At 42.4% G+C, this 25,883-nt stretch overlaps 1 protein-coding gene and 1 long non-coding RNA gene across 9 annotated transcripts in view; one reads left to right on the top strand and one right to left on the bottom strand.

The window, feature by feature from the left end:
- Positions 1-2,404: 2,404 nt before the first annotated feature.
- On the bottom strand, positions 2,405-8,277 carry LOC118677090. The gene is made up of 3 exons (XR_004974319.1): positions 8,087-8,277; positions 7,594-7,663; positions 2,405-2,947 (listed from the first exon to the last, which is right to left on the bottom strand). It is a non-coding gene; the product is annotated as an uncharacterized LOC118677090 (long non-coding RNA).
- Positions 8,278-12,852: 4,575 nt separating this feature from the next.
- Positions 12,853-25,883, top strand: part of KLHL24 (kelch like family member 24) — a 48,173-nt gene continuing 35,142 nt past the window's right edge. For 4 of the 8 annotated variants that reach the window (XM_036347307.1, XM_036347301.1, XM_036347306.1 and 1 more), the window contains exons 1-4: positions 12,853-13,007; positions 17,211-17,322; positions 18,935-18,997; positions 23,166-24,146. In XM_036347307.1, coding sequence (XP_036203200.1) covers positions 23,227-24,146 — 920 coding nt within the window. In that variant the 5' untranslated portion in view covers positions 12,853-13,007; positions 17,211-17,322; positions 18,935-18,997; positions 23,166-23,226. The other 4 variants (XM_036347304.1, XM_036347305.1, XM_036347303.1 and 1 more) reach the window with 4 other exon arrangements.

Below are 25,883 nucleotides of genomic sequence, written 5' to 3'. Positions count from 1 at the left end.
GTAGACCCCAAAATCAGTTAAGACATCAAATATTTGAACATTATTGATCAATGTAACCTAAATGATATTTTAGAATGCACCACTCAGCAACAGAAGCTACCTCCTTTTCAAGTGTACATGAAATAGTCACCAAGATAGACCATATGTTGGAGTATCAAACAAGAATGGGACCATTATTGTTTTGAATTCTGTTTGGAATTCTGATCAAGCATTCTAACCAGAAATTGAGTCTTAAGTCCCTATTCAGTTTCTATAAAACTGGGTTCTGCCCTGCTCTCCATACCCCAGAGGGGGGGGACCAAGCTCCTGAGGTCCTGTCCCTGTACCTATAGCTTCTGCAATGTTCTGTCATCTTCCTGGCACTGAATTCCTAGACTTACCTGGCCACTGGTCACAAGAACTTACTCCCTTTACCTGCCTCACCGTCATGAGTGCCTAGACTCTGGTTCCAGCTATCCAGGGTCTGGCTCACTCATTCATTCAAAAAACATTTATTGAGCACCTACTATATACCAGGCACTGGGCTAGGTGCTGGAGATATAGCCATAAAATGACAGACATAGTTACTTTTCCAAAGTCGTTACAATCTAGTGGGGGTACAGACAAGTAGTAAGACAATCACAGAACACTGTGCAAGCAAGTCCAGGGAGATCTGAAAGCACAGATGATGGATACCTGATTTGTACTTCAGGTGTAAGAAAGACTTTCTAGAGGTAATAAAGTCAAAGCTGAGGCCTGAAAGACGAGTGGGAATTAACCAGAAGGACAGGAAGAGCAGTACAATGTTCTTGGCCAACAGTTTTCAAAGTGTGTTTCCAGACCAGCAGCAGCAGCAACTGATAACTTGTTAGAGATGCAAGTTCACAGCTCCTTCCCCAACCTACAGAATCAGAAATTCTAGGTGTGGGACCCAGCAATATTTAACAATCCTCCGGTTGATTCTGATGCGTGGTAAAGTTTGAGAATCTCTGCTCTAGGCTGAGGAAAAATATATACAAATAAATAGATTAAATAAATAATAAGAGAGAATGTGGCTTCCTTCGCCCAGAAGTCATACTCATCAATTACGAGAATGATGATGTCAGTGCTCATTTGATATGACAACACCACACATATCAGTCCCTGCGTAACAGTAAAATAGGATACAGAAGGACTACCACCTGCTAAATACAATAGTATACACTAAGCTTTAACTAATTTGCACTATATCCCTGTTAACATGCTCATTTCACAGATATGAAACCTGAGGTTCATATATATTAGGGAATTTTGCCCAACCTCACTCAGCTAGTAAGTACCAGAACTAAAATTTGACCCCAGTTCTCTCTGAGTCCAAAACACAACGATTTTTCTACACCAGCCCACTGCTTCCAGGAAAAATATTTCAAGATTAAGAGATTAGGACAAGATCAGAATGTGGGCTAGACTCTTGGATGGACAGGATAGGGTGGAGTAAGAAATCCCAGTTTCTCCCCATGTTCCCTCCTCCCAGACTCCACTCCACAGAGAAATGACCAACAGGCAAAAAGCAAAGAGACCGAGCTCTTCCATTCAGGACTAAAATGGGAGTGAGGCAACAAACCCAAGCCCAGGGTTTCTCAGTTAAAAGACAAAAACAAAAACCTTTTTAAAGCCTAATCAAAGTCTGTGTTTCAGATTTAAGGCTTATCAAAAATAAATGGTATAATTACCTAGAAAGTAATTTGATCAATATGTAGTAAGACCTGTATGCTTTTAGATACTAATCTAACCGCATCTATAAACAAACTACAATCATGAGAATAGTCACAATATATTATTAAGAAAAAAGGTTGGCCCTGGCTTGTTTGGCTCAGTGGATAGAGCGTCAGCCTGTGGACTGAAGAGTCCTGGGGTCAATTTTGGTCAAGGGCACATGCCTGGATTGCAGGCTGGATCACCAGTGGGGAGGGAAAGGGGGAGGCGTGCAGGAGGCAGCCAATCAATGATTCTCTCTCATCATTGATGCTTCTATCTCTCTCCCTCTCCATTCCTCTCTGAAATCAATAAAATATATATATATATATTTTTAAAAGTTTGGATACAAATTATATATGTAGTGTGATTTTCAATCATGTTTAAAATGCTTAATAAAGCCCTAGCTGGTTTGGCTCAGTGGCTAGAGCGTCGGCCTGCGGACTGAAAGGTCCCAAGTTTGATTCCGGTCAAGGGGATGTACCTTGGTTGCGGGCACATCCCCATTAGGAGGTGTGCAGGAGGCAGCTGATCAATGTTTCTCTTTCATCAATGTTTCTAACTCTCTATCCCTCTCCCTTCCTCTCTGTAAAAAAACCAATAAAATATATTTAAAAAAATAAAATAAAATGCTTAATAAAATGAGTAGAAGACAATATACCAAAATGTTAAAATAGTCTCTCCCCCAACTAATACAAAGTAACCTAAATTTAAGAGAAAGACTTATGTACCAAGATGTTCTTTAGTGTATTTTAACAGCAACCCTCTAAAGCAACTTAAATATCCAGTATTTTGAAAAATGAAAATAAATTAGGGTTCAATCATATGATAGAATATAAGCAATAATCAAAAGTGAATTTTAAAAACTATTTTTGTCAAGACCTTGGCTCCTGCCTGCACCCAAATGCCTCCAGAAGCAGGGCCTCGGCTAGACATCTTTCCAAAATGATGGTGAGAGACAGGCCCATAGAGGACAAAAATTGGCTCTGCTGGGGCTTTCTGGAAAATCAGTTATGAGTTCAAGTTATAGCTTTCCTCTCTCGGGGAATTCACCCTGCTGTGGCGGGGATTACATGTAGATCCAGGAAACCACAGATTAAATGGGCTTTAAACAGATTTAAACAGAAAGAAATTTTATTGACATCTCACCTCCTGACTACTTACCCTCTAGCACCCTGCACATCCCAGATAGTGAGTTTCCTGGTAGAGCTGTGACGGAGGCACCTCTGAATCCCTGAGGAGAACAGCACCATTGTTTTCATTGCTGTCGTCATGATTTTCAATGGCTGCCCTTTGTTCTGCACCTGAGGACAGCCAGCTGCCAGCTCACAGACCAAATCCAGCCCTCCGTCTGCTTTGTGGGTCAAGTTTTAAAGGAACGAGCGCACACACATACACATACACACACACACAGCATGTGTGTGACCATGAAAATAGTCCTGATATATATTAAGGAAAAAAGATGGGATGAAAATTATATATACCATGTGATCCCAACCATGTTTCAAATGCTTAATAAAAAGGCTAGAAGGGAATATACCAAAAAGTTAAAACAGCTTCTCCCTTGTCTTATACCGCAATCCTGTCATAATTATGCCCATTCCACAGATGAGGATGCAGAATGATTGCCTCTGGAGAGTGCAATTGTGGGTGGCTTATTCCTTTCCTATAATTCCACACCTGTCCCTATCCCAGGAGGTGGGAGGTAGGGTCCTAAAGGAAAAATCCAAAAACAATCCCTGAGGCTCAAATGAATCCCATCTGTACAGACAGACTGCCATCTGTCAAGGACCTCCGGGGCAGTGAGGTCGCAGGTGCAGCTGTCTACAAAATTTAAGATAAAATTTTAAAACCGGAGCCATCCTTGATTAATTAATTTCATTTCATTGTAAAAACGCAATCCAAGGCCGCAGAGCGGTGACCTCACAGGGAAATTTGGAACTTTCCTGGTTATCCCAGCCCCCAGCTTCCATTTCTGCTTTATTCACTCCTCTGGTTCAGAATTTCTTTGTAAACCAGAGGACCCAGCTTCCCTCTGATTATTTACTGACCTGATACCTCTTTATGCCCACAGCTCCCCCCGGATTCTGTCTGAGCCTCTTGGTGACAGCCCTCAGCTTCCACCCCGCCCCTGACTCCCTGCTCCCTGCCCTTGCTGGCCACCACTTGGCCAGCACCCTCGCAACAGCTCTCAGCCCTGTCCTTAGCACACAGATGGCCATAACATTTTGTTAGTGACGGTAACAATCCAGAGGAGGAGTCAGATTTTATTTCTGGTGGTGATTTCAGCAGGAGTTTAAGTGGCTCCTGGTTATAGTTAACAGCCCAGAAACCAGCTCAGGCAATTTGAAGGCTCTCTATTTTTGCTGTTTCTCTCTTTGTCTGTACTTGCCACTGCCTCTCTCTTCCCACCAAGCTTTGTTGTTACCATTAAATTTTGTCTCAAATAGAATCTCTGATTCTGAACAGAGTCGGATCCATCAACTGGACCTGAAGTGCCTCCACTTCCCAATGGTTCTTTAATAACGCGTGGGTGCTTATGAATCGAGCAGAGGGAAATGTCCCCAGCAGCACTGAGCAGCTCGGTGCCCCGAAGGGCTTTAAACTTGACCTCTCTCTGAGCTGCAAATTCAACCTAACCTTACACTCCAGGAAAAATTTCATTCCTGGGCAATTCGAGACACCTGACCGATAATTCTGGCCTCTGTATCTTAGTCTTGTGACTGACTCCTCCATGAACCTACTAATAAAATGGGAATGGCTTGTAACCAAACTCCTGTCTTGAAACTTCAGGCAACCTTGAGCCCCTGCCTGCACAGTAGATTTTTGCTGCCAGAGCAAAACGTTCATGTACCAGTAATAGAAGCAGGCAGGCTTTCCAAAGTATGCCAGGCATGTGTTTGCAATACTGTCACAAGCAGGGTCAAGAGTATCTGGCCCTGTATGCTGGTGACCTGGGGGGGGCCTTGCTGTTTTGTAGGCCAGACAGAGAAATCTGGGGCTGGAAGGAAAGGAGATTGCATAATAGTGAGCATGAGTCCCTTTAAAAACCACACTAGGCAAGGGTTTTCTAAAACACTTTTTTGAATTTAAAAAGGGTAGCCCAGCTGGCGTGGCTCAGTGGTTGAGCATCGACCTGTGAATCAGGAGGTCACAGTTCAATTCCCGGTCGGGGTACAGTCAGGGCACATGCCCAGCTTGCAGGTTCAATCCCCAGTGTGGGGCGTGCAGGAGGCAGAGTTGTTGTTTTTTAAATGTCAAATGCTTGCTGAAAAAACATAGGCTTACCCTAATCTCTAATTAGTATTAGTCAGGGAACCATGGTTTAAGCTTAGCTATGTGACGATTGAGTGTGAATATTTTATCTCACTCTTGCTCTCACTCTCTTTTTATCTTATAAATGCCCACTGGGAAAGATTAAAGAAGTTAGAAGCCAGGACCCCAGTGAGTGTTCAGAAAGGCTGGCTTTGTTTTCTAGGTTTCTATATCACTTCATTTCTTCAGGTTTGCATTTCAAATCTAGATAATAGAGGTTATATGCTTTTTTTTTGTTTACCTCTTCTTTCCTTCCTTACCCCTCCTGTTCATTTTAAGTTTTTCATTTATTAATCCTCTCATGAAAAATCTGCACAATCCCCACAGAAAATCCTGAAGAATCTTTAACTACTTCTGTGTCCAATCTCCAGCTCATTTGTTGCCAGCCCCAACATTGGCCTCTGAGACTCCCTGATATTTTTCATTCTGTTCTTGCATTCCTTTCTCTGTTTTCTTAAGGTCTTCTTCTCATACAGGCCATGTCTTTCAAGTCTATATGTAGGTTAATTTTTCTTTTCTTTTCTTTGTTTTTTTTTAATTGATTTTTGAGAGAGAGGAAGGGAGAGGGACAGAGAGACCGAAATATCAATGATGAGAGAGAAACATCAATCGTCTGCCTCCTACACAACCTCCATTAGGGAGTGAGTCCACAACCCCAGGCATGTGCCCTGACCAGGAATCATTTCATGACCTCTTGGTTCATGAATTAATGCTTGATCTCTCTGACTCCATCTCGTTCAAGCCTGCTTTGCTCACAGAGCCTTCAAGTAAACAGCTTCTTGCATACAAACATGCTAATCATTAGAGGAATTCTGCTTGTGTCTTGAGTTTTAAAAAACAGCCCCTTACCAGAAAGTATCTCGAGGAGATAAGGGAAGTATGTATTGTGTACCAAAGATTTGCGGGAACCCCATGACCGGACGCACATCAAGTAGGGTCAACAGACTAAGCTCAATCTTCCTCAGACCCCTTTGGGTGCCCAGATGTCTACAGTTGTCAATCACCTCTTGGCCCTCCCATTTTCCCCTTCCCTTGACATGAAAGAAGCCTGAATTCTGTACTTTCTTAAGCTGGATGTGAGGCACCACTAGCTCTCCCATCTTCTTGGTTTGTACCTTCTCGATCAATAAACCCTTCCTTAATCCAAACTGCAACATTTTGAGTTTTGGCGTTTTGAACTATCAGGCACATGGACTTTGGACCAGTAACAAGAGCATCGAGTGAGCTTATTAAAGTGAGAATTCTTGGTCTGGAGATTGGTGTGCCAGCCTCAACAATTTCTTTCTCTCTCTCTCTCTCTCTCTCTCTCTCTCTCTCTCTCTCTCTCTCTCTCTCTCTCTCTCCAATTTCTTGCCCTGGCTGGCTTGGCTCAGTGGATAGAGCGTCAGCCTGCGGACTGGAGGGTCCCAGGTTCGATTCCGGCCAAGGGCACATGACTGGGTTGCGGGCTCAGTCTCCAGTGGTGTGCATGCAGGAGGCAGCCGATCAATGATTCTCTCTCATCATTGATGTTTCTATCTCTCTCTCCATCTCCCTTCCTCTCTGAAACCAATAAAGAAATATATTTAAAAAACAAAAAAAGCAATTTCTTAAGAAACTAAATGGGATCATTCAAGAACAGGAGAGGTCTGCAGCAGGTGCTCTTGGACAGGCCCAGCCCTTCCATATCTTCTGAAGGATACCTGGGAGGACTGCCCATCAAGCCAAAGGGAACCACAGGGGGAAGACACACTCTGAGAAGCTGCAGGTCCTTGGAAGGAGAGTAGTGCCAGGTGCACCATAAGAAGATCAAGTTGGAATGAGTACCTGCCTCTTAAATGTTACGAGTGGCAAGAAATTGGAGATAGCCCTAGCCGGTTTGGCTCAGTGGATAGAGCGTCAGCCTTCGGACAGAAGGGTCCCAGGTTAAATTCCTGTCAAGGGCATGTACCTCAGTTGCAGGGTCTTCCCCAGCCCAGGCCCTGGTCAGGGTGCATGCAGGAGGCAATCAATCGATGTGTTTCTCTCGCATTGATGTGATGTTTCTCCCTGTCTTTCCCTGTCTTTTTCACTTTCTCTATCTCTGATAATCAATCAGAAAATATATCCTTGGGCAAGGGTGAGAGAGCGAGAAAGAAAGAAAGAAAGAAAGAAAGAAAGAAAGAAAGAAAGAAAGAAAGAGAGAGAGAGAGAGAGAGAGAGAGAGAGAGAGAGAGAGGAGGGAGGGAGGGAGGGAGGGAGGGAGGGAGGGAGGGAGGAAGGAAGGAAGGAAGAAAGAAAGAAAGAAAGAAAGAAAGAAAGAAAGAAAGAAAGAAAGAAAGAAAGAAAGAAAGAAAGAAAAGAAAAGATAAAGTCAAAGTCTGCTAGAACCAGAAGCAGGAATTTTATATAGACTCACAGCCACAGCCATCTGTGGGGTGGACTAGTGAGCAGCGCTAAGAGTAGGAATATAGTCATTTTTAAAACTGGCCTAAGCTTGTGACCAGAGCAGGAGAAGAAACTTTCCACATGTGCTCATACCTGAGAGGGGTTTGCAACAAGTCATGTTAAAAGGTGTTGAGGTATCCCTTGGGGAATCAGGCTTACCTAGAGCAGTCAGGGCAGGAGTACTTTATGACAAAATATCAGTTTTCTTCTGAGACCAGAATTCTCACTACTGGGGAAGAAATTAAGAAGAGAGGAAGGTAAAATCAGATGTCCTTGGGGCAGAAGAATAAAGAAAAGAGCCGGGTCTGGCATCACAGTACGGGGAGGATGCAAGTATGCCTCAGCTCCCAGCAGTCAGAGCCCAGGGTTCACGGTGATGACCAGTCACCCTTCTCTGCAATGAGCAGGGCAAATATGGGCACAAACAGGATTTGGAGGCCACTGAGGCACCCACTCCTGGCATCTCGTGAACGTCAATCTGTGAAGGACAGTTTCAAGAGCAAAGCCAGGATTGCCGCCACACTCCACCCCCAGATAGGAAGCTCCCTTTGTTTCTGTCGTGAGGAAAAACACCTCGTGGCAGACCGCACTCCTGAGGGGGAAGCTCAGGGAGGCGAGAGGGGGCTTGCCCTCCACGTGGCAGAAGACTTACCTCTTTCCCCAGACCTCAAAATGGAAAATTTCCCGGCTATCTCTTTCCTTGTTGAATCCTAACGGTACTATGTTTGACCCCAAGTTCCAGCTGGTCTAGTGGAGGCCATGACCGACTATCTGGGCAGGGTGGGAGTGGCACCCCCGAGGGGCAACTCAAACCTTTCCTGGCAACTAACTACAAAGCCAGGGAGCGTCAGACCTCTGCATCCACAGGGCTTCAGGGCTGAGTCACTCTTACCTCATGGGAGACGAGGGGAGGGAAGGGGTGGGCCTCACGACTGGAGAGGCTCAGGTGCCATGAGCAAATAATGTACTGTGTTTATTCTCCCCTTCACTCAACACTCTGAGGGGTGTTGTGTAACAGACCTGCTGCGATGTGAAATATGTCTGTGGAGGAATATGGTGAGGGGGTGGGGATGATTTGTTATTTATGAGCTTCTGTTTTCTGAAGACTGGAACTCTCTTTTTTGAAAGGTGATGAGTGTAAAAATGCAAATGACTGAAAAAGAGATGGGGTTGGGGGCGGGGGGGGGGCGGTTGTCTAGGAGAAAGATGGCAGAGATCATAGAAAGGGAGAAAAGCCAAGCTGGAACTAGGGAGAGGCCCAGAGAGAGGGTGTCTAGTGAGAAAAGAGGAGTGGCTGAGGAAGGAGCTGAGGGGAGGGAACAGATGTTTAAAGAGACTTGTTATAGAGTTTTGTGGTGTGAAATGCCATGTAAATCTCCCTTTGTGGAACCGTCAGTAAAATCTCCATTCATCAGTGTTTTGCAACTGGGATTTATTGCCGGGGAGAAGCTCAAAGTGCTGGGCCCATACCTGCCAAAGAACCCAGCTGCATTCAGGGACTGGGAATAAACATAATGCCAAGTCTCAGTCTAAAAACACTGGAGGTGTGGGGGGCGGGAGTGGCGGGGGGGGGCAATGTGGGGAAAAGGAGACATATGTAATACTTTAAACAATAATAAATAAATAAAGTAAAAACACTGGAGGTGTGCACAGCCTCATGGTTGGTGGGGGAGAAACTCAGAGAAAGCCCCACAGAATGAGTGGCACCAGAGATGAGCTTTAAAAGAGGACCAACATTTCTACTACAACTGGGGACAAGGAAACTTCAATTACAGGAGGCCAAGAGCAGAGGCAGGGAGGCTGGTATGTTTACAGAGTGATATTGTCTGCATGGGGAAGAAGGGCATGCTGGAGAGAAAAATGAAAAGAATGGCTGGCCCTGACCAGTTTGGCTCAGTGGATAGAGCATCGGCCTGCGGACTGAAGGGTCCCAGGCTCGATTCTGGCCAAGGGCATGTACCTTGGTTGCAGGCACATCCCCAGTAGGGAGTGTGCAGGAGGCAGCTGATCGATGTTTCTCTCTCATCAATGTTTCTAACTCTCTGTAAAAAAATCAATAAAAAATATATTTTAAAAAAAAAAAAGAATGTCTGGAAGAACTATGGATGCTTGGCAACCTTAAACCTTAGAGACTGTCATGGATGCTCTGGAGAGCAAAACAAGGGCTGCCATGTGCTATTTGAAAGAAGACAGAATTTGGAACAATATAGTACATCCCTGAAAGGAAAGGTTCTCCCCTCTCCAAGTTTCTGCCTCATTCAAATGACCAGGCCAACCTGGATTGTAAACACCACATACAATAAATCATATTCCATTACAGAATAATTTCGCACGTTTCAGAAGATTCCCCCTGGACTCGACAGCTCTGCTTATATTCCAGCCCCAGCTGGAAGAAAGAAAAAAAAAAGGCTGCTACCTGGCCATGCTCACTGACGTGGAGTACACATAACTTCCAAGGCCCTTCACCAATACTGAAACCACTCAAACTCTGGCGCCTGAGGAGCTCTCATATCCACCAGTAGTCCTCTGCCTGTCTCCAGGGCTGCCTGTCCCCAAGGCTGCCTGTCCCGTGGTCCCCTCCCTCCTTTCCTCTCTCAGATGACTATCCTGTACCTATCTGCCCCAAGAGAGGAGGCATTCTGAGGAGGACATCATACAGCTGAGGCCAAGTGGATGCCAGGGTCTTGGTGGGTGGCACTTATTTTTTTTTTTTTTTAATTTCCGGTGCCTTTAAACTCAAGAAGTAGAAACCATTCCATCCATTAATAGATACACACTGAACACCTACTAGGTGATATAAAATGAATAAGACATGATCCCTGACCTGAGGGGGTACTCCTTTGGTAAAGGCGTGTAAATAAACATGGGCAATTCGTGTCAAGACTGCTGGGAAGGAGATAAAGATGGATTGCTGTGGAAAGACAGAGAGATACCTAGCCCAGAGGAAAATGGGGAGGAAAAGAGGGTGTCCCAAGAGAGACCCACAAGCTGACTCCTGGAAGGAAGAGCAGGAGCTAGTCTAGTGAATGGGGTGAAAGGAAGGAGAGAGCGTAGGAGAATTGGGGAGCAGGATATGAATGAGAATGGCCTGGACACAGAGAGAGGGAGTCCTTTGGGCACCTGTGGGTAGTTTATGGTGTTTAGGCTACAGAGATAGACCCTAAGGTGCCTCAGGAAGGACTGTGTGCACTGCCAGGGAGTTGAGACTTTATCAAGGCAGTGAGGACCCTCCAGTGCTTAGCTGCATGCCTATTCCTGGAAAAACAAAACTCCATACAAGAAAAAAAGTTTTGACTCAGCCACAAATAATAGTCTTAATAACATAAACATTAAATAATTATTTAATCAGAAATTATAATATTGGAAGGACAGGGGACATGGATGGCAACTGCTTTAATAGAAAATGGTAATATGGTCTATGGAAATAGAGATCAAGTACCAAAATAGTTCAAATAGTTGAAAATGGTTGTTTTTGGAGAATCAGGAAGGGGAAGGGTGGGAGATGGGGCTGCTACTGTACAACTGACCTTGTAATACATATTTAACTTTGTTGATAAACTATTTAGAAATAAAATTGAGTACCTACATTAATATGAATACATTTTTTAAATGTATGTGTGAATTCCAGCTTCACCATTTAATAACTGAATGACCTGGGCCGACACTTTATCCTCTCTGCAGTTTAGTTTCTTCACCTGTAAAATGGGATAATACCACCTATCTTACTGAGTTATTATGAGGATTAAAGGATATATATAAAGTGCCCACCACTGAGTCTGGAGTTTTGTAGCAACTCAATAAATCGCAGGCATTTTCATTTTTAATAAGAGATGGAAAAGAAGCCTAAAAAATATTTTTAAGAAGCCTAGCCTTCTATATTATACTAAAGCAGTGGTTCTCAACCTTCCTAATGCCGCGACCCTTTAATACAGTTCCTCATGTTGTGGTGACCCCAACCATAAAATTATTTTCGGCCCTAACTGGTTTGGCTCAGTGGATAGAGCGTCGGCCTGCGAACTCAAGAGTCCCAGGTTCGATTCTGGTCAAGGGCATATACCTTGGTTGCAGGCACATCCCCAGTAGGAGGTGTGCAGGAGGCAGCTGATCGATGTTTCTCTCTCATCGATGTTTCTAACTCTCTGTCCCTCTCCCTTCCTCTCTGTAAAAAAAATCAATAAAATATATTTTTAAAAAATTATTTTCGTTGCTACTTCATAACTGTAATTTTGCTACCGTTATGAATCGTAATGTAAATATCTGATATGCAGGATGTATTTTCATTGTTACAAACTGAACATAATTAAAGCATAGTGATTAATCACAAAAACAATATGTAATTATATATGTGTTTTCCGATGGTCTTAGGTGACCCCTGAGAAAGGGTCGTTTGACCCCCAAAGGAGTCGCGACCCATAGGTTGAGAACTGCTGTGCTAGAGGTTCAGTGCACAAAATTTGTGCACTCAGTCCTTCTCACAGTCTGGGAGCACTTGGGGGATGTCCAACTGCCTGCTTAGGCCCGCTCCCCACAGCAATCAGACATCCTTAGCGCTACTGCGCTGGCCAGCCATGAGCCCGGCTTCTGGCGGAGCGTTGCTCCCCCTGTGGGAGTGCACTCCTGCATTGAGCGTCTGCCCCCTGGTGGTCACAGTGCATCATAGCGACCAGTGGTTCCATTATTTGGTTGAGTTGCATATTAGCCTTTTATTATATAGGATTCACCTCTGGTCATTGCAACACAATCCTTTATTCAATAAAGGAATGACTGTATTCATAACGAATAGGAGAAAGAGAAGTTATAATTCTGACATCAAAAACCAAAAACTAGTTAAATGTTTGAGAGTATACCCATCTTTAAAAAAATATCTGCAGAAACAAAAATGTCAAATAATGTCCTTTGGTGAATCTATCTGCCTTGGAAAATAGGAATTTGCAACAACTTTGATTTGCAAGTACGTCTAAAATAAAAAGGTAACTCGGGACTTAATGCAGCTGACAGTAACAGATTTACACAGAAAGACGGTTTCCCTGCGCCGTCTAGCGACCAGCGTTCTTGTCCCTTTCACACCTCAGGCCCTCATATTTCACAATTGGGAACCAAGGGGTCAAATTTAAAAGATCTCTAAGATTATGCAACTTCATGGATATGTGCTTTTGCCTTGGACGTGGCAATAAACATACCACTCAGTGTTCTCATTAGAATCCTAAAACGATGTATTTCCTTAACCTGTTTCTAACTAAAACAAAGTGTTTCTAACTAAAACAAAGTATTCCCAAATCACCAGCCCCTGGACTGGGTCTTGTCACGCTCGCATAGTGGTCGCCCCCGCAATAGGAACTACATCTCCCAGGGTGCCCCGCGAGTGGGGAGCCCACTCGGATTGGCCCAGGGTCTATGACGCTCAGTGTTTTGGCCCGGACGGTCACATGTTTCCTTTGTTGTGAGCTACAGCAGTGACTGGTGGCTGCAGGAGACTCCGGGGCTGGAAGGAGCGCTGCGCCGCCAGCCGCTAACGGACCGCGGGCAGCCGCTGCTCGCCACTGCTGCTGGCCGCCTCCAGCCTTCGCCGAGAGGTACCCGGGGATGACAGCTCCGGGACCGGCCGAAAGGCGAGGAACCGGCCAGCGCCGGGGGCGGAGGGGCGACCGAGGTCACGACCACGGAGGTGTCTGCAGGAGGGAGGCCGGCGGCGTCCGGCCTCTCGGGGCCAGACGCGGGGGCGCCGAGGAGAGATTGCGCTTGGGGCTGCTGGGCCTCTGTCTGGGGCGAGGGGTCTGCAGGGCGTTCCTGGGGGGTCTTTAGCCCCGCTCGGCAACGACAGTCCTGCAAGGGGGACACCCCAGCCTCCTGGCACTGCCGCCCCGGAACCGCGGCGATGCTGACGCGCCCCACAGGGGCCGGGTTGGGAGAGACAGGGCCGCCCGGGCTGGGTTAGCAGGTGTCGGCCACCCCGTCGCCTCGGGGGCGGGAGCAGCTGGCGAACGGGGCTGGGGAGACGGGTCCTGCTGTTGCCGACCAGCTTCGAACGGGGCCCCCGCTGCTCTTTCATAATCGAAGGAAGCACTGAATGCGAAGGCCTCAAATCAAGCCTTCCCGTTTGGTGGTGGTGGTGTGGGGGGGCGATCGCCGTCTGTCGGGGAGGACGGACGGGGTCAGGGTGGGTTCCCAGGCTACGGGCCAGAGTAGCCCCACTAAAGCGTTTGCGAAATGTGCGCGGTCCTGTCACCTGACCGCTACCCCCGCCCCAACCCCCTGCGAGCCTTTGTTTACCGCGGATCGCGGCGGGGCCCGGGCCGAGAACCCGGCCCTGGAGCGACCGTCCCCGGGGAGTCGTGGCGGGAGGGGCTGCGGGCGTTCCGCCGGCCGAATCCCCGCCTAACCTCCCCACCTTCCTACCACTCCAAGGCTTGGTTTCTTAATTTAGTTCCTAACGTCCCCGCCCCCCCAGGTCCCGGACATTCTGTACGCCGGCTGTTACCGCGGCCGGGATTGGGCGCTGGCGGCGGCTGGCGGGGCGGGAACCGGGGCGCGAGTTCCGAGTGTTGATTGGCGGCCGGCTGGTCGCTAGGGGGTCCTGCCCCGGCAGCTCTTCCCCGCCCCCTCGAAGGTGATCTGGAGGACGCGCGGGGGCGCGCTTGGCGCTCCTCGGCCCGCGCGGAGCCGGCGACACGCGCTCCCGCGCGGAGGGACCCTCCGGGTCGCCCTCGGGTGAGCCCCGCAGCCTCTGCTAGAACCTGAGGCCGGTTCTGTGCCCTCAGGGAACCGCAGCCGTGGGCCGCCCTCCAGGGCCGCAGAATTAGGCCCGTTTAAGTGGTGTCTTATCTGCCCCTATGTGGAGCAGGAAGTCCTCTTGCGCGTTTGTTCTGGATGGTTTGTAAACAAGGTTTAACACCTTCAGCGCCAAGCCTGTTTTGTCTCCCTTTCCGTTTAGCCGGCGATATCCGGTCTCACCGATATGCTGGCCGCACCGGTGGCTGACATGGCGCTTAACGTGTTAAATAGCTAAGGAAGGACCCTAACGCCGCATTTTAGGGTGCCTCGGTCACACACACACCCCGCCACCCACACCCCCCAGGCAGGGACTGTACACTAGTTTGGTGGATTTTAATGACTAATTTCTCGCACTCTCTAGCAGCTTTTTAAAAATCACGTCTCAGCATTTGCAGCTGCAGACTGTTTAGGTCCACCAGCTGAGGTTGATTTTTATTAGGTACGTAAAATAGATTTAAACTCTGTCTGCTGTCGACCAAGGTGTAAAATTATAATTCTAAAATATTAGCTATCCTTTGAGGATATCCTCCTAAAACCTCCGTTTGAATTCATTTTTGTGTGTGTGTGTGTGTGTGTGTGTGTGTGTGTGTGTGTGTTTTAGGGGGGTGGGAGGTTATAGCTCACTTTTCTAGGTATTAATCCCCATGGTAATTCAGAATTTGTGATAGCGAATTGCAAATGTGTGTTTGTTAATCCTCACCCCAGTATATTTTTTACATTGTTTTTTAGAGAAAGTGGGAGGGAGGGAGAAGTAGGAGCAGAGAGTGAGAGTGGAAGAGAGAGAGAGAGGAGCATCAATGTGAGACACAATAATTGGTTGCCTCCCCCATGCGCTCGGGTGGGGCCCGGATGAACCTGCAACCCAGGTATTCGCTTGACCGGAATCCAATCTGCGACCCACCCTTTGACCCTTCGGCGTGAGGGTCGTCGCTTTAACCTCGTAGCCACACCAGCCAGGATAGCAAATGTCTTGTTTTGAAATTGTAAGTTACTGTGACTGTAATAAAATATACCAAAACGTTCATTTTAGCCATAGTGTGTTGAAGATACAGTTTTCCTGATCTCATGGGGAGATCCTGGAAATAGTGCTTGGGTTTTATCAGGTTTTTCTTTTCCTATAAATCCATAGGAATTGACCCAAAACTTATGCATTTCTGTAGGAGGTTGATTGAGCCATCTGCGTAAAGCAAGACTTAAATATGAACAATTTTCATTGGTTGTGCATTTTAATACATTTTTTAGATAGAAGTGGAGATGACCACCATAAGGAGCAGCTTCTGTGATCCCAAACTGATCCTACATGCGCATTCTGGGCTTTCAACCCATCTAAATAAATACAAAATGCAAATCTTTTTAAAAAATAGAACCACCATTCAAAAGGCTGCTTATCCAGACAAAGCCTGTGACTTAGTCTCTAAACAGGAAGAAGAAATAGTATTCCGAGTTAGAGCTGTCAGCTTTCATTCAAACTTTCTTAGCTTTTGTCCAAGTTGCTAAATCCTTAATGCTTTTTGCTAATTCTTAAATAAGTGACTGTAGTTATTTTTGTATATACTTTTTAAGATCCTATTCTATTAAAAACAATAGCTAAACTAACTTTTTTAATTGACCAGTTTGTCACTCTGCTTAAACTCACATAAGGGCTACAGTTTTTCAGATTTGGGCACATCTTAAAGTTTACTAAATTAGTGTTTAAATTAGGCTTTACCTATTCAGTCGTTTCTGAAAGTTATTTTTGTAAGTAATTTGTGTCACCTAAGGTAAATAAAAATCACTTGACTTATAAAAGCTTTTATACATAGAGAAGTCATTTAAAATACTGGATCTCAAACTTGTTCAAGTGGCAGAGCATCGATAGTGTTCTTACAGACTTCAGTAATTCTAATAAGAACAGAAAGCATAATTCTAATAGGAAACATAATTCTAACAGAAACCATAACTATATTATATATCTATAGGTCTTTCAATTTTAAAATAAAACAATGCGTTAAATACCTAAAAGAAACATGTTAGCAAGATAAAGCCAATGAAGTTAAGTTTACATGTCAAGTCTAGTGAGAAGCATGAGTAGACTCAATAGGACAGCGTAATACCAAGTATGATGTCTGATGATTAATGATTTGTTTTTCTTCCTTTGAGGAATATTAATAGCCAAAATTTTTAAGACAAGGAAGAGAAACATTGAGTGGAGAAATTCAATTTTTGGATTCTGTAATTTGGGAAAAGATGGTATTCTTTTTTATAGAATCATACGGTTTAGTCTGACATTGTTTAAGCACTCCCAAATTTTTCATCTCATATACTTCTTATTTCTCTTTCATTAATCAAAGTCATAATGTATTGACCAGTTGAGGTTCTAGTAAACAAAGGGTAATCACTAGTTGCTATAATTCTAAGCAAAGAAATGTAAGGTTTTAGTTTATTTCTGATATCTTAAGTGGGTAAATATGTTCTTGGTGGTTCCATTAAGAAATTAGAAATGTTGAAAACAGCAGCTTGCAGACAGGACTTTATTCGATTTATAAAACTTGGTTCAGGAATCACTGCTCCAAACGTAAACCTTTAAATTGAAAATTTAAGAGCATAAATTTAAATATAATCATTCAAATGAATTAGCTAACTTTTGTGAAAATATCAGAAATTTATAAAAATTGCTTAGTTTTACACAGTATCATGTTAAGTATAATTTTCTAGTTATTTTAAAATAATGGATTTTTTATGTTGCAGTTGTTTTCTTCCTTCTTTTGGCTTACTATGTATCTTTAAAGATAAACCTCTTTTTGGTTGGTCTTCTGTTGTCTCTGCTATTTTTTCACTCAAGGTTAAATTTGAGAAAATGAAGTCATGTAGAGCATAGCATATGGCAATTCTTTCCTGCATGTTATAATGACTGTGTTAATAAAAATGTTGTTGGACTCCCTTTTTCTGGTATTTATAAATCTTTATAAGCCCCTCATTAATCTGTATTATCTTTAAGGCTAATTGTAACTTCTTTCTTTGTATAGAATTCCTGCATTCTAAAGGAAAAATAAGCTTGGTTGCAGCACAGCTACACTCTAGATTAATTCTGATAGTATACATCTTCTTTGGACTTTGTATGCTGACCCCCTCTGTCCCGTAAGTATTAGCTAAAAACCCTGCAGAAAATGCCCAGATGAGTTGTCTTGCCCTTCTACTTCTTAAGGGAGCAATTTTCTATCTTTTTTCATCTAATTACTAAAATTCTGCAGCACACCAAAAATACATTATTTTTTTGCCAATCTGACAAAAAAAAAAGGTATAATTTTTTATTCATTCATACTGGACGGCTCTTGTTGTATATTGGCTGTTGTCATTTTTCTTATTTGGCAATCTAAGGGAAAGGAGGTCAGTGCCCCTGACTAAATAGTCAGGTATTGCATGTTTTAAAAATTCTTGCAGCACACCGGTTGAAAATCGCTGCCTTAAGGTATAATTCTAGATCAGATCAGTCATCAGAGAATCTATTCCAATCTGCACCTGTGTTTTCTGCTAGAGAAACACTGAGAAAATGAATCTGTTTTAATTTCAGTCTTGGAGTTCTTGTTTGGTTCTTACATTAGCCAATCCCAAAGTCTAAAATTGGATCTGAATCCAATATTTGCGACCCCAGTGCCAGACGAAGGATAGGCTCTTTATAAATGTTTCTTGAATTGAGCTGAATACCTGTGTTGGCTCAGAATCTCTTATTGCCATTGGGAAGAAGCATTTAGCTAGGGTTAACAATCCCCTGATTTGACCAACTTGAGATATTCTTTACCAAAGGTACACACAAGTTAGACTGCGTTCTACAAGTAAAGAAACATGCAAGATAACATTCACCTCACAATCATCGCATAATCGGGGTACAGAGAAGTGTGTTCATGTATTTCTGCAGGAAAAAAATCAATAGTCCATAACTTGGTCTATAGATATATGGGCCAGAAACCAGGTCCATTAGTGTTCAATTGCTATTCTGTGCACAGTTCAAGTTGCTAGTATTTTCTCTTAAGCATTCCTCTACTCCCCTTCTGTCCTCCCCCCACCCCCAAAAAGGAGTTATGCTAAATTAGTTAGTTTCAATAGGTACTACATCTATATAAGCCTCAACAAAGCAGAAGAAATAATACATTTATATTAAAAGATCAAAAATTATTTTATAAACTTGGAGATTCTATATTGACAATCTAATTACTGTGGATTTTTAAATGAATTTTTTCCTGAATTACCTAGAACACTTGAGATTTTTCTGAAATGTATTCCATGGTTATATAATATATAATGACTAAATTGTTTACTTTTGGTAATATTGATAGACCAATTCAGAATTATTTAATGGCTCTAAACTCAGATGTGATATCTATTACCAGACATTCTTCAAATATCAGTTATCACATGATATCTATTTTTCTCATCTCACTGTCACCATTAGCTTGCTGTTGATGCCAGTGTTTACTCATCTTTCACTCAAGAAACCTTACTGCAGGATAAAATTGTCAAGTAAAGACGTTGGTAAATAACAAAACTAGTTTGTATGTAAAATAACATAAAATTATTAATTTGCTTTCAGGAATTGTTATTCAGTAATGATTTTCTATACAAAAGTAAACTTACAGTTGGAAACTAAAATCAACTAAAAAAATTTTTTAACATAATTGTAAATCCTGCCAACGACCAGTATAAGTGATTCGTATCTGATTTATATGTTGCTGCTGTTCTCCATTTATTTTAGGTGTGGAAATTGAAACAACACAAATATTTTGACTGAGGCTTTGATCAAGCAAATGCTAAAAAGGTATTTATAATATTTATAAACTATTTAAACATTGTTATTTGAAGATTTAAACCACTTTACTTTCTTTAACCAGGAGTCACTTAGGTCAGTAAGGGTCACAAGGAGCAGTTCTGTCCTCAAGATCATGAAGGCAATCTCACGGTTGTTTCCATTACTAAATACGGTGTTTACCCAGTCCTTTCCTCCCCTTCCTGAAACTCTCAGTCCCCCGTCAACATTTTTCCCCAGTCTTAGAGACACTAAGATAAGTTATCTCCACTCATTTTTCTGGGACATAAATACATCTAATTTTAAATTTACTTAACAATCAGAAACTAGGTCTACAACATTTATGAGTTCTGCAGTTGGAAATAAACCCTACAGTATCCTTAACAAGAAGAATCTTCTGGCCCTGACCAGTGTGGCTCAATTGGTTGGGCGTCATCCAGTGCACTGAAAGGTTGCCAGTTCGATTCTCATTCAGGGCACATGACTGGGCTGTGGGCTGGAGCCCTGGTGTGGGGCATGCAGGAGGCAGCCAATCGATGTTCCACTCTCAAATAGATGTTTCTCTCTGCCTCTCCCTTCATCTCTAAAAATCAATTCAATTAAAAACAATATTCTGTTAAGAAAAGTCTTCCTTTCAAGTGACAGTGTAGCTCCAGAAATAAAGCCCCTGAAGAAATGAGGGAGAAAAAAGTTAGTAGCTCTTCTAGACAAATCATGTGATATGGGCAGGCAGTCATTGACACGACCATCGGATCACCCTTGCATCCACTAACTTATCTAGATATAATTTTCTAATTAAATTTCCTTGGAGCAAACATTTTCCTCTTGTTTTGTCCAGAGATGCCAAATTGATTTCTTGCTTTTTCCGTTACTAGTTAAAATAAAATACTTGATTTGTGTAAAATGGGAAAACAGCGGCTAATAAATTAACATATAGAAGCCCAGAAGATAAACTTTGAAATGCATCTCATATTTCTAAGATCCTTCTGTGCAAATCATTTACCCACCCTGTCATCTAGGAAGCGTTTATGTTTTATGCTTTGTGGAGACTGGTTAATGGGAGAGTTCCTAGAAAGTCCAGAGAAAGTGAGGATGTCCGAAAAGCCAAGCCAAAGCTGCTCGGGAGGAAACAGCCCAGGTCTAAGTGATAGCCACTTACAAAGCAAGCAGTAGACAGTATCTTGTTGCTAGTGAATACTTTATAATAGCAGGTGATTTTTATAGTTGTTCTAATCCAGGATTCTCAGTTTTACATTGGGTAAAAGACATGAAAGAGCTCTTGTCAGTAATTAAGGAACCAGCTATGAGAATAAGGGGCAGAAAATATCATTAAAAGACAGACCCTTGCCCTAACTGGTTTGGCTCAGTGGATAGAGCGTCGGCCTGCGGACTCAAGGGTCCCAGGTTCGATTCCGGTCAAGGGCATGTACCTTGGTTGCGGGCATGCCCCCAGTAGGGAGTGTGCAGGAGGCAGCTGATCGATGTTTCTCTCACATTGATGTTTCTAACTCTCTATCCCTCTCCCTTCCTCTCTGTAAAAATTCAATAAAATATATTTAAAAAAAAAAAAAAAAAAGACAGACCCTTAACTCCTATAAAGTTTTTGAGGTTTTGTGGGTGTGCTTAAAGTTTTGTTTTGAGAGTAGTTTATTACAGCTGCGGACATTGAAACAAGGAGGGGCTTAGGGCAGAAGCAGCAACAGGAGAGCCCAGGCAGAGTCATTTAGTGATGTTATGGGAAAGAAGTGAGCCTAGGCGGGGTTGCTTTGGCTCACTGAGAAGTAAAAGCCACAGAGAAAGAAGTGAGCCAGGCTGGCTGCTGTCAGCTCACTGCAGTCAGAAAAAGGGGACCTTGGAGACAGGTTCAGGGGGTTAACCCGGGACAAGCTGCCCGCTGCTCCATTGTTCCCCTGGTAGCAAGTCTCAGTGGGATCCCTTAGAGCAGCGGTTCTCAACCTGTGGGTCACGACCCCTTTGGGGGTCGAACGACCCTTTCACAGGGGTCGCCTAAGACCATCGGAAAACACATATATAATTACATACTGTTTTGGTGAGTAATCACTATGCTTTAATTTTGTTCAATTTGTAACAGTGAAATTGGGGGTCACCACAACATGAGGAACTGTACTAAAGGGTCGCGGCATTAGGAAGGTTGAGAACCACTGCCTTAGAGTTTAGGAGATACATGCCTGTGAGAGGAAGGGCAAGGGAAAGGCCCAAACGTGTGCTCCCAGGAGGAAGAGCACACAAGTTTTAATCAGCCTTATATTGATACTTAACTCACTCAATATGCTACCCCAAAGTTAATACAGTCAGATACTAGATAACAAACACAGTAAGATTGTTGACTACAGAACAGAGTATCTTTTCATTTATGTAAGAGAAACTTGTCCCATTTATCCAAAAGGGAGATTCTATAATGCTGCAGTCATCACAGGGATGCATATGTCTTTTCAAATTAGTATTTTGGATTTCTTCAGAAAAATACCCAGAAGTGGAATTGCTGGATTATGTGATAGTTCTATATTTAATTTTTTTTAGGAACTTCGATACTATTTTCCATAATGTTAAGCCTTCTTCATGCTACCATCATTTGGCCTAGATATCTGACTGTTGAAATATTTCGGGAAGAAGCTGGGACCTTTAGAAGTGATTGTGTATGAAATTCTGAGGGCATGGGGATAGATGAGAGCTACCCCGAATGCTCTTAAGCCGATGACAAATACATTTTGGGTCATGTATCAACTTAAGATGTGAAAAGCCAGTAGGAGAAGAACCACCTTAAAAATTAAAATTTAAGAGAATTGATAGCTATAGCCCAGTGCCTCAATTCATTAGTTACCTATTCATAGTCACTTCTGAGGGAGGTTTAAAAACAAATTATTTCCTATTTATAGTGGACATTTAGGGGGAAATAGAGAAAAACAAAACAAATCACTTCACATTTGGCGTATTTGCCTCCTTTTTTCTATCTCTTGATGCACTGATTCATAAATTTTTCTATTTCCTTAGCATATGTTTTATGATCTGCTTTTCACTTACTACCTAGTTAATTCTTCCCCATGTCATTAAATAGTCTACATAAATTTTAAAATATATTTTTATTGATTTCAGAGACAAAAGAAGAGTAAACGAGAGAGAGAAACATCAGTTATCAGAATCATTGATCATCTGCCTCCTGCACGCCTCCTACTGGGGATTGAGCCCAAAACCCAGCATGTGCCCTACCTGGAATCGAATTGTGACCTCCTGGTTCATAGGTTGATGCTCAACCACTGATCCACACCAGCTGGGCTAGTATACATAATTTTTAAAGGCTGCATAGACTGTTCCATCCTTAAAATGTACTTTGGTTTAACTAATCCCCTATTGTAGGTCATTTAGGTTGTTTTAAGTATTTTTTATTAAAACAGCATTGGACCCTAGCTGGTTTTGCTCAGTGGATAGAGCATCAGCCTGGGGACTGACAGGTCCCGGGTTCGATTCCGGTCAAGGGCACATGCCCAGGTTGTGGGCTCAATCCCCAGTGGGGGAGTGTAGGAGGCAGCCGATCAATAATTATCTCTCATCATTGATGTTTCTTTCTCTCTCTCCTTCTCCCTCTCCCTTCCTCTCTGAAATCAATAAAATATATTTTTTAAAATATAGCATTGGGCATCTCTGTAGATAAATCTTTCTACATATCCTGTTATTTCCTTAGGAATGCTGGAAAAGGACTTGCTAGTCAAACAGTATGTATATTTTTAAAGACCATTAATAAATATAATTGAATTCCTGTCTAGCAACACTAGTATATTAATATGATATACACTTATTTTAGGATTCTGAAATATAGTCAAATTCTGTGTCTTACAGTATTCTGACTTACCTTTATAGTCAGTGGATAAAACCCAGCTGTGTAAAAGGGAAGACAGAAGGTTATTAGTAATTCCCAAGTACACGGTATCCTTTCACCTGGGGGGCTAAAGGAATACTTTTGAAATTACTCCTAAAGTTCTAATTGTGCAAATGCAATTTTTATTTATCAATGTTTATTAAAACGAAGTAGTGCTCAATACCCTACATGAAATACATTACATGATTTTGTTGCAGTGTTACATCAAAATGAAATTATATAATTTGAATACTGAATTTTTTACTTATTAAAATGTTTTCACTTTTTTTCTTTTTTCACTTTTAGCCACGTAAAGAAGAGCCCTAACAGTCATTTCTCAGCAGTTATATAGTCAACTGATGTAACGATGGTCCTAATATTAGGACGAAGACTAAACAGAGAGGATCTCGGGGTGCGTGATTCCCCAGCAACTAAGCGTAAAGTCTTTGAAATGGACCCTAAATCTCTGACAGGCCATGAATTTTTTGACTTCTCTTCAGGATCATCCCATGCTGAAAACATACTCCAGATATTTAATGAATTCCGAGATAACCGATTATTCACAGATGTTATCATTTGTGTGGAAGGGAAAGAATTTCCTTGCCATAGAGCTGTTCTATCAGCCTGTAGTAGCTACTTCAGAGCTATGTTTTGTAATGACCACAGGGAAAGCCGAGAAATGTTGGTTGAAATCAATGGTATCTTAGCTGAAGCTATGGAATGCTTTCTGCAGTATGTGTATACTGGAAAGGTGAAGATCACTACAGAGAATGTACAATATATCTTTGAAACATCAAGCCTCTTTCAGATCAGTGTTCTCCGTGATGCATGTGCCAAGTTCTTGGAGGAGCAACTTGATCCTTGTAATTGCTTAGGAATTCAGCGCTTTGCTGACACCCATTCACTCAAAACACTCTTCACAAAGTGCAAGACTTTTGCATTACAGACTTTTGAGGATGTGTCCCAGCATGAGGAGTTTCTTGAGCTTGACAAAGATGAACTTATTGATTATATTTGTAGTGACGAACTTGTTATTAGTAAAGAGGAGATGGTTTTTGAAGCTGTCATGCGTTGGGTCTATCGTGCTGTTGATCTGAGAAGACCACTATTACATGAGCTCCTGACACATGTGAGACTCCCTCTGTTGCATCCCAACTACTTTGTTCAAACAGTTGAGGTGGACCAATTGATCCAGAATTCTCCTGAGTGTTATCAGTTGTTGCATGAAGCAAGGCGGTACCACATACTTGGGAATGAAATGATGTCCCCAAGAACTAGGCCACGAAGGTGAGAAAACTGTTTACAAATTAACTACAATATAATTAACAAAAGTTTTTGTTTTTAAAGTATTTTTAAACATCCTGAAGGTAATTTCAGTGTAGTCATTTATATGTATTGTTGCATGTAGATTTATATAATTTAAATGTCTCACCCAGTGAAGACTAGATTCATTCTTTGTTATTGTTCTGAGCTGTCAGAGGGTGTTGCAAAGGGTCTTTGCAACCGTGCATGTCTCAATATATTTCTACTAATTTCTCGTAGCCTTCGTAGGGTCCCAAAGCATTCCACTTTTCTTTCCAGAGAGTCTTTGGATAGAGGGGAGCTAAAGACTTTGGCAGACTAACAGACAACATGAAATATAGAGGTGAAGTAAGTAAGCTCATGTACAATGAGTGGATTCTCAGATATAAAACCCAACCTTCAGATCTTGTCTCATTGCCATAGTTACTATATTTAACGTCAATCTCAGTTTTTAATTTTTTTCTGATTACAAAAATTATATCATCATTATACAGAATTTGGAAAATTTATGTTATGTTAAGGGGTAGGAATGCAATTAAATAGTGTACAATTATATCTCAATAAAACAAAAACTGACTCTAGTTTTTTAAAAAGTAATTGTTAATTGTTTAACAAAGGACAAAAGAATACAATTTTATTCTGTAAGTGTACAGATTTTTTCTAAGTTCCTCTTCTTTTTTTTAAAGACTCTTCAGAGACTTGGGCTGAGTTTAAGAATGTAAAGAGGCCATGGTTAAATTTATTAAGAAAGCTAAACAGCCCTAGCTGGTTTGGCTCGGTGGATAGAGCGTCAGCCTATGGACTGAAAGGTCCCAGGTTCGATTCCGGTCAAGGGCATGTACCTTGGTTGCGGGCACATCCCCAGTGGGGGGTGTGCAGGAGGCAGCTGATCGATGTTTCTCTCTCATCGATGTTTCTAACTCTCTATCTCTCTCCCTTCCTCTCTGTAAAAAATCAATAAAATATATTTTTAAAAAAAAGAAAAAGAAAAGAAAGCTGAACAGCTTCAGGGATATTCCACAACTTTTCTGGATGCACAGTATCCCTCCAAGGAAAATCACTCATTCTTCCAAACAGAGTCCCTTGTAGCAGAAGAATGTTTTGGAGTCAGATAGGACTGATAATACCTATTCTGCATATCTCATGGGATTAGAAGGGACCAAGGGATATGTGTTGTAAAATCAAAGTAATTCATTTATTATTAATGTTATTTACAAAGAAATGACCTGAATAAACATATTGGAGCCTCGGGCTAATTAGGTTAGATAATAAATACTTTTCCTGATTCACTTAATTACTTGAATTGCAAAAATTTACTTCCAATTTTGAAGCAGACCAATCCATTTTATACAGTGGAACACATCTATATAAAAGATTGCTATATCACCTTTCTTTAGGAGGCAAGTAGAAAAAAACAAACTATAGTTATATTGAATTTACAGACTATTATAAATATAATAGCGGATATTTATTTTGTGTAGGCATTTTGTGAGGAATCCTTTATTTTACAACTCTGCAATCAACTTCTGTCCCTCATATTGTCTTTCACTTACTTGTTACTGCATGTTAGTACCCATCACTAGGGATTTCATTATCTGAACAATGTGTATTATTTATACAGGTTCTCATCTTTCTGAGAAACTCCAAAGTTCTTTGAAAAAGGGGTGATGTCTCCACTTCTGCAACTGCAGTTCATTCCCGACTTCTGCTCCAGTCACTCTC

The sequence above is a fragment of the Myotis myotis genome, unplaced genomic scaffold (genome assembly GCF_014108235.1).
Source record: "Myotis myotis isolate mMyoMyo1 unplaced genomic scaffold, mMyoMyo1.p scaffold_m19_p_2, whole genome shotgun sequence".
In the NCBI taxonomy this organism is placed as follows: domain Eukaryota; kingdom Metazoa; phylum Chordata; class Mammalia; order Chiroptera; family Vespertilionidae; genus Myotis; species Myotis myotis.
Note: the sequence above shows the minus strand (reverse complement) of the source record. Positions and strands in the feature narration are given on the sequence as shown.